At 40.8% G+C, this 9,504-nt stretch overlaps 1 protein-coding gene across 2 annotated transcripts in view; it reads left to right on the forward strand.

Moving 5' to 3' along the window:
* The window catches only part of LPIN1 (lipin 1), an 80,430-nt gene extending 76,785 nt beyond the window's left edge, over nt 1–3,645 (forward strand). For both annotated transcript variants that reach the window (XM_083858490.1, XM_083858491.1), the window contains one exon: nt 146–3,645. In XM_083858490.1, coding sequence (XP_083714616.1) covers nt 146–305 — 160 coding nt within the window. In that variant the 3' untranslated portion in view covers nt 306–3,645. The remainder of the gene's footprint in view (nt 1–145) is intronic.
* The last annotated feature ends 5,859 nt before the right edge of the window (nt 3,646–9,504 follow it).

A 9,504-nucleotide genomic window follows, 5' to 3' on the forward strand; every position in this document is an offset into this window, starting at 1 on the left:
AGTTTTATTCCTTTGAGGAGGGTGACTTGTCCACCTTGTCTGTTTTTAAATGTAGTCATGTCTTAGTGTTTGGGGACTTTAGGAAAGTTGAAAATAAGATGATCTGAAATGGTTCAGCATTCTTTTAATTTTTTTTATTTTCCAGCTATGTCAGACTCTGTGAAGTGGTAGATCACATTTTCCCTTTGCTGAAAAGAAGTCATTCTTCAGATTTCCCTTGTTCTGACACCTACAGCCAGTTCACCTACTGGAGAGAACCTCTGCCACCGTTTGAAACTCAGGATGTACATCCAGCCTCATCTTAACCCCATCTCCACATTGTTGGTCTCACCTGAAAGAATGGGTTGGCTTGTGTTGAAAGGGCATCACTTGGCTTTTGCTGTTGACAGTTCAGTTGGAATCTGTGAAGTTGTGAGCATTTTATTCTTCTGTTGTGAGCAAACTTAGGAATGCTTTTTCATAACTAGTCAGGTTTCAGACAAGAGGAGTCTCGCTAGGAATAGGAGTTGTTTTTCTAGGTCCTCTCCCAGCTCCTCAAATTTTGCCATGCACTTTCATTATATAAGGTCAGTTAAAAGTGCAGTGATGTTGGAGTTGCAGTTAAACATGCCATAAGGTTGTAAAGTAATTCCACATTTGTTTTGCATCACTGAAGCCATCTTCCATCCTGTCAGAAACCTTGCCAGTAAGGGAACTGAAGGTGCTCACCATTCCTGACATTATCTGGTGACACAGACAGGGATTGCAATCTATATATTAAAATTCTTCTCTCTGAAGGAACAAATTATTCTTCTCCTCTCCCCTTGCTTGACCAACAACTGTTTGTTTAAGAGTTAATTACTGGTCTAGATCCTCAGCAGATGTAAATCAGTGTAGCTGTCAAAACCAATTGAGCTGTGTTTGATTTATTCCAGCCTGTTTTGACATGGGACATTTCTGAGGAAATAAATTATATGTAATCTAAATAGAAAGTAAATGAAATAGGATGGCCGGATTCTTCCAGTCTTTCTCAGTTTGAGAACTATCATGTTTCAAGAGTAGCTTTTTGGATAGAGGTTAGTGTGCAAGTGGAAGATACAGGTCACTGTGGATAGTGCCCACCTTACTGAAGTGGGTGATTTTCAGTAAACACATCTTTCCTATTCACAGTGTGCTGAGGTCAAAGGTTTGTTACTGAGCCAAAAATATCAAAATGGAATAGTTTTGTTTGAAATATTTTGGTTAAAATGTGAATTTTGATGCTTGTGAATGATGCATCTCAGGTTTTTACTATATGAATTTTTTGCTTTGTTTTATATCATAAAGAATAAATACTTCTAGTGCAATTTACTCTCCTTTAAGGTAATAAAAACTCCTCATTTTTCTTTTTTTTTCCTTATTTATCCAGACACAAGCTGTAGATATTGCTTTTGACAGCCTTAAGATTGAACTGTGTGCACTAAAAGCAATACTGTGGATCAGTTGATAATATTTTCCAAGTGGTCTGCCTTTACACAATGTGGTACTTAAAATATGGACTCCAAGTGCCCACATGCCAAATGATTTCAAATGTGTTGTAGTTAGGAAAGAAACATTATTTTCCCTTTTGAAGTATACTGAAAAGTCTAATTGCTTTCTGAAATGCTGAAAATGGCATCATGGGCTTCTATGTGCATTGTATTTCAGTATGACTACACTGGTGTTTCACAAGCTGTGGTCTCTGCCAGCTTGTGATCTGGGGCTATGGTACATGTTTTGCAGCTGCTTTGTAGTGTTTTCACTTAGGAGCTTAGTAACAGGAAGGCAGAGTGGTCCAGGAGGAATTTTAAGATGTGATTATGATTGTTGGTTATCACCCAGAAATTTGGAAATGGCTGCTCAGTATCACATTTGTTCTGTGACAGCAAATTCTGATTTTGCGTGTCAAGAGTGATAGCAATGTAGATAGGACAGTAACTCTCTGGTAGGGATTTTCTAAGTTTTACTGCTAAAGACTTTATCTGGGATGTTAGTGGGCCAATTTATGATTTCTCTGTGCCTTCAACAGTAATGAAAACAAGTGCAATGCTTTATATAGCTGCAGTGTGCAGTGGAGAGCCCTCCATAAGTCTTCCTTTCACGTGAATGTTGCTACTTCAGGCAAGGTAAATGGCCACATTGGACATACCAGGATTAGACACAAAGAGGAAGAAATAAGTGTTTGACAACTCAGAACTGACTATGTTCTCCTGAAAGTTTAAAGAAAATCTATATATCTTTTTACTTCAAGGTGTAAGAAATATGGAGTGAATATTCTGAAAGACAATCAGTGGGGATTGCAGATTGCCAAACTGAGATGGTTGCATCTCTAAATATAGCTGCACTTTCCTTTAATTATCTATTAATACTTGTCATGAATGATTGAATAAATGGATGAATGTACTAGCTGCATCCTGTTTAAATTCAGTTTTGGTAAAGGCCTATTTCAAGCCATTTATTATGTAAAATATATAAAATAAAACCAACCCTTCTCTTTACTGAGAGACTGTCAGTTTTGTGGGTTTTATCTTTAACAGTAGTTAAAGTCCATTTTCCCAAGATACTACACACAGAAAAGAGGGTCCCTGAAAGTTCTCCACAGTTAAAGCCTTTGATATATTTATTTATAACTTAATAAATAGGCTTTTAGTATTTAAAACCAAATGATAGTGTGAACGAGGAACTGTTTTAATTCTGTGAGATTGTGGCCACAGTGCAGTGCTGGTACAGGTTACCTGAGATGCTGCAGAATCTGTCCCAGAGTTTTTCAAGATTTGGTTAAAAGTGTTATGGCTGACTTGATCTAGTGGTGGTAACCATCTGCTTCAAGGCTGAAGTTGGATTGCATGACCTCCAGGGGTCCCCTCATGACCAACTTTTCTGTGATTCTGTGACGTTTAGCACTTCACTTCTGACTTGCTGCATCCCCCTTTGTATCTGAAATTGAAATATAGCTGAACAGTGTCAGGAATATGTGTTGCTGTAACTTTTGACAAATTTACTGACAAAAAAGACACTAACATGAAAATCAATGGTTTCACCTGCTAGAAACATCACCATACTTTTCCAGAAAGTATAAGACATTTTGATTTGGTAGCTGAATAATTTTAGCATAATATTTAAACTGCTTTGTTAATTCATGTAGAAGAAAAAGGTATGGTTTAAAAAAATTGCTACTCTTTCTGTGAAAGAGAAAAAATCAACCTTGCTTGCAGTGTAATGCTGGGTTTTGTTACAGAAAGAATATGTTAAGTATGCAGACACATTAAATCACAGTAAATTTTATTCATACAATACACAAAAACTAGAATATGCAGCAGTGAGGAGTGACTAATGTTTATTTTCTTCATGCTGATGACCACACCATTCTAGATGGGTCATGGGAGGGAAAGAAAATTGTACTTGTGACATTAGTTATGCTTAAGACAAAATGCCACTGCTGTAATTTGGGGAAGGAGGAGAAAGAGGTATTGGGTATTTTTTACTTGTAGATATGGTTTGTTATTATTTGAAAGTCTATTTATATACAGTGTTTACTCTGTATATGTATGTGCTACTGCAGTGATGAAAATAGTTTTAACACTTCGTTTTGATCTAATGAATGCAACAAGGGTAGAAAAATATATTGTAATAAAGGCAAAAATAAATTTTTTTTCCTGACTTTTCTTTGTTTCTGTATTCTTTGATAATGACAGAGTGCTTTTACAGAACTGCTGAAGCTGTAAAGCATGGCTTTTGTATCTCCAGTCTCCACTGCCTGTCTCTTACTGGGGCAATCCAGTGTAACTTACATCATTTTTGCTGTTAAGCTGCAGTGTTTTATGCAGAGCCTTTTAAAACTGAAAGAGTTTGCTGAGGGAGATGAGGCCAGGATCTGAGCTCTGGCTGTTTTGGGACATAGGAACAGCACCTTGGAGCCAAGTGCAACCAGACAGGAACTGGAGCAAATTGGAGCAGTCAGGAATCCTACCCCACCCCAGAATTTTTTGAATCTTCCTTTTGTCTGATTCCTAGTGTGACCTAAGCAAAAGCTGTCCATCTGTTTTGAATGGGGATGTTGTCATCCATGGCAATGAGATAGTCTACTTTTTGGGGCTTCTCTTCTTCAGCATAGGCCATCCTCCTGGGCAAGAGCCAGTAACCTTTGTTTCCTCCTGCCCCTGAGAACAGAGAGCTGCCTTTTGCTCCCACTGCCAGGTTTGCTGAGCAGACTCACTGCAGTGTAGTGATACTGCCAGGCTTGTGCGTGCTGGTATGAAAACAAAGATGTTTGGGGTTGATAAGGCTCTGTGGCATCTCAAGTTCTCTGTTAAAAATACAAGGGCAGCTGTATTTGGGCAGCCTGCAGTCACTGCTTCTTCAGTCTTCTCTATTTTCTGTATGTCTCTGCCTTGTATAAACATTTACCCTGGAGCTCTGGAGACAGATTTTGCAATGAAGGTGCCCTTTTAATTAAAAGTCAGAGAAATGGTGCTTTTGCATCAGCAAACCAAACTTTATAAGGACACACTGATTGCTCCTGGAATATCCCATCGATACTAGAGATATAACAGTCTGAGGGAGGAAGCTCCTTAGGAGCAAAGACCATAAAGTTGTGGAGGGTCTTTTGATGCCATGGGGAAGGTAGGGAATATTTACTGAATACTACATTTTCACCCTTAGAAACAGATAGCCTTAATCTAATATGCATTGCATATGCCATCATGTACCTCAGGATAATTCACTGCAAGAGACAGAAGACGGTTGATGTTAAGAGCTAGTGCCTAAAAATACAGCTAGTATAACTTTCAGCTCTTTTATGAGTGCATGAAAAGGTGAAGTCGGAAGGTTTTTCTTAGTTTATTTTTTTTTCTTTCTTTTCATACAAGTCCAGCAAAGTATGGTGGTGAAGGGAATATACTCATGGTGCCATGACCTTAGGTAGTCTCACTCTTGTGCTTGCAGTAAAATACAGGCACTCATTGTGTTCAGTAGCATTTTGCAAATATGCAATCAAAGGGCTACTTGTAAATTGGAGCCAAGAGACGGTGCTGAGGAATTACAGCTGTTGGATGCTTTGGGAAGAGACCTTCATCAGACCTTTCCAGCCATTGGGAAGTGAGGGAGAAAAATAAAGGTAAAATGAGAAATAAGGGTTTTTTTTCTAGGGGGAACTAGAGAAAAGGAACAAAAACAGAACAAATGGCCAAAAAGCACCTTCTTATTCCTGCTCCTGTGCTGACCCTGGGTGGTGCTGAGCTCTGCCTTTTGCCCCCTAAGTAGTGCAGCCTGATATCCTGTGTGTCTGTGCTGCACAAAAGATATCAGAAGGCCATTTTGGCTTCATTTGCCAGACAGAAGAGAATAATACTGAACGAAAGCAATTCTATGCTCAAGTGTCCAAGGAGTACTGATAACAGCAAAACAAAGTTGCAATTACAGCTAAATTTTAAGCTTAGGTAAAGACTAGGACTTCTTTTATTATTATTTCATGAAACTTTCACCTGCAATGTCTGCACCTTGGTGGTACCATGCGTGCATCCTCTTAATACAGCTTGCTTCAGTGAATAAATACAGACATCATCATTTTTCAGGCTATTTTAGCAAGTGTTTAACTCATCCCTCCCTGAGCTGAAACTTACACATATTCTTAAACACTCCACTGGATTAAGCCAACTAATTCCAAGAAAACTGTGTACTGGAGAGATACAGTTTCTGAGCTGAAGAATTGATCTGACTTTACTAATGGTTACCCTTGGACCAATTTTTAGCCTCCAGCACTGTCAGGTGTTCTGCCTACTGCCAGCAATCTATTTATTGATACAGGAAATCCATTTTGCCTTGCCTTGCTTTTAATGAGTTTTGCAAGCAAGTGGCCCCTTCCTGTGACTCATTCTGTGTTTTCTGAGCAGGAGATTGTGGTTTTAAGTTTCACATTGGAAAGTAACCGCTGTGTCTGCTTTCCTTGTCTGCTGGAATCTCAACAAGAGGAATACATTTTGGAACAAAGAAATGTAAATGGAGTAGAACAGTTCATGTTTCTTTGCAAATTGTATAAACATCCTTCTTTTCAGGACAGTTAAAAACACTAGTGAAAAGTGAAAATAAGTCATGTTTTAAAATAACAGCTTTATCTTAGAACATTGCTGTTAACAGAGGCAAAAAAAGATATTTCCCTTGGTATCTCAATATGTGTTGGCCCTTCAATTTATAGGGAATAAATATCCAAAAATTCAATGGTAGAGGCCTTTATCTAATCTTACTGTCACAGGATCAGCTCCATTAGCATCTGGATGGCTGCTCAGATATGCACAGCTATGATTGCAGTCTGAAGTGTGAATAGTGAGGGCTACAGATTTCCATCCAATTCATGATCCCTTTCATCCCTTCAGAATACTGGAGGCAAGGAGGTAGGAGTTGTGAATGTATTTGGTTTTGATTTTTGCCAAAATATGGTGGCGGAAGGAGAGAATCCTCAGCAGGCTTGGACCGTTAGCACTGAAAACTTAGATTTACGTTAAAAACAGCCATAAATACATCAAAACCAATGACCAGGACAGTTTCCATTCCCCATTGCTAGATACAACTATTTATATTTCAAGCTCGTGGCTATGTCTGTGCAAATAAATTGCTGCCCAGTAAAGGGTAGGGATCGTTTTTGGCGCCCGCACCAACGGGCTCGCTTGGCCGGTGTCCAGCTGCCTGCCTGAACACAGGGGGACTGCTGGCCTCTGCTGACCCTCACACTGTGCCCAGACCTTGCCTGGGTGAGGGCTGGGTGCCCTGGCTGAGGTCACAGGACACTGGACAAGCAGCTGTGTGCCAGGGCTGGGGCTCATGCCCTGATGCTTTGCTCACATGTCTGTGCTGGACCTGGGAAGAGCCAAGTCTGGGGCTTGGGTCTGGCAGTGGTTCCTTTCCTCATGCATGTCCCAGCTGACTGGTAATGAGATATTGGGACCTCTCTTTCCAGAGCCTTTGAGATGAGCTGAGCTCTTCCTATGGCTTCAGGAGGTGCTTCAGTTCATCTGTAGCTCAGTTTGGTCTCAAGAGGAGGCACCCTCTGGTCCTGAACTGCTTTCACCTCTGTCTGCTGGGAGCCTGTGCAATATTAACACATTAGAGAAGCTGCAGTTCTGCAACAAGGCCAGAAAAATCTAGAAGATTTGCTAGCACAGGCTTCTTAGAGATGAAGTGTGGAAAACAAAGTGTGAACAAAAAAACATACCTGAAGGCAAATAGGCACATTGGGAAAGCAGAAATTCAACTGATCATGCTTAAAATGTGACCTTCCAGTTACCCCTCTCAATTGTCAAATTCAAGCTGGCAGAGACAACAGTTGGAAGGAAAGATTGTGAGGCTCAGACAGCTTTATTGGGAGTGTACTGAGAGGAAAGAAAGAGGAAGACTCAATAGTATCCTACCCCTTTCCTGAAGGAATCCAGATATTGTGTAAAAATGTAGTGCCCTGTATTGTGGACTTTTTTCTGATCCATGTATTATGTGAATGGAAATAACAAGACATATTTGTATTTCTCAAAGTATGATGAGGTGGGGTGGCTTTTGGAAGCGTTGTTTTGTGTCAGTAACAGACTGTATGGAGTTACAGTGACTTTGGGAGCTGTTCACACACACATTGCTTTTTCCTGCACTCGCTGCACAATCTGAGAGCCTGCATAGGTATTGCACCTTTCTGCAAAGCTCATTTTTTCTCTTTCTCTGCACTACTTTTCTGCACATTATTGGCATGGAATCACTTCCATTTCTTTTGACCTAGTAAATTCTTGGAAATCAGGGCTGTGGTTTTATGGGTGGCCGATCTGATTTGGGGTTTTTTTACTGTCTACAGGAAAACGTCACTTTCCCTGTTTGTTCCTCCTGACTCTGCACCCCCACCCTCTCTCTGTACTCCTGGGATTATTTTGTTCTCCATTGGGGAGTTACTTTTTCACAGAGGGAAGCAGAACCTTATACTTCTGTTTAAGTCTCATGAAACTGTAACCTCAATTTTACTAGGTCCATCCCAATTCTATACTTGACCTCTTTATTCTTATAGTAATCATCATAGAATTGTGAGCAGACCTTATAAAGTGACATTCCTGGTGTCCATCAGTGAACTTGAGAGCATGGGATAACCACATTCAAATGAGAACCTGAATGGTAACATACCACACCTGAGGGAATTTCAGGATCAAAACTGCCTGCTTAAAAGAGAGGGACTAATACAGATGCAAAAACCTGATTTCAAGTAAGGAACTGGATCCAGCCCATGCCCTGGCACAGAAATCTTGTGTTGACTGAGTGAATCCTTCACTGTGCTTTGTGCCTTATGTCTCCATGCAGAAGGTGGGGATGATGGCAGCTCCTCTGTGCCAGACATGCCCTGAAAGCAAGGCTTTAATGCCTAGAGATGCTGCAATATGAAACTGAGGGGTCATGCAAGAAAGATATTTGAACCACCAGCAGTGTCTCAGCTTCTGAACACCTGATAGTCAAGTTTTATCCTTGCTGAGCAAGAGAGATGGAAGAATACTCTCTCCATTTAATGCCAGGAAGCAGAACATCTTGGTAGCCTCAGTAACATCAGCTTTTGTTTCCTGAGTCTGTTGTCAGGGTCCCAGGTGTCAGCCTTCAGATTGTTCAGAACAAGGATTGGGAGGAAGCAGGGAGCTTGGGGCAGATCCTGATTTGCCAAGCAAAAGCTTCTGGTCTTCAAACTCATGAAGGCTAATGCCTTCTGGTACTGTGGTGGCTTGTAGGATGCCTCATCATCATCCCTTGTAGTAAGAGACCACCTACAAGTAGACTCCAACTAGAAGAGAACCGTCTATCAGAAAAACCCAGAAAAAAAGGGTAAGTATAAGGCTATTTGGATTTGCTGGAAATGAGCAGTGGTTTAGGCTGGTGCAGAGATGCACCAAATTAGCATTAGTCTCTGTAACAGAGAGCAGTACATACCCAGGGCATCCTGGCTTGTGTGAGCTAACATTTGCTTTTGGGGTCACTGCCTGATGTCTGTTTGCTCACTGGTTATGTCCCAGCTAATTTTGCAATGCGAGCCTAAATCCTTCAAACCACACATCCAGTTTGTAATTTAAGCCTGCATAATTTTATCTCTCCTTGCTTACACCCACTGTCTCCTGGTTTATACAGGCCATTCCTGGTTTCTGTAAGAATTACTGCATTGATTGATAGGTGAAACAGGAAGGTAGGATGTTTTATGTGGAACGGTATTTAGAGAGCTGCAGCATCTGTGTCTAAAGCGAGAGATAGTTACAGGGTGAGACAAGTAGGCCATCAATTACCGGAGACTGAGGTTAGGACCATCTGGCTGTTTGAAACAACACCAGGTGTTAGCAGAAGCAAATTTCCTGTGTTGCAACATAGGAGCGGCAGGCAAGAAGCAGCCCTCCAGAGTGAATCTCAGCCACAAAAGAGGCCGCTTCTCATTTCCTTCTTTAGTGCTGTCTGGTGGGAAAAAAAAAAAAAATCACTCCAAGAGCCTGACACACCTGTGCCTGCACTCGG

Source organism: Zosterops lateralis, assembly GCF_965231275.1.
Source record: "Zosterops lateralis genome assembly, chromosome: 3".
In the NCBI taxonomy this organism is placed as follows: Eukaryota; Metazoa; Chordata; class Aves; order Passeriformes; family Zosteropidae; genus Zosterops; species Zosterops lateralis.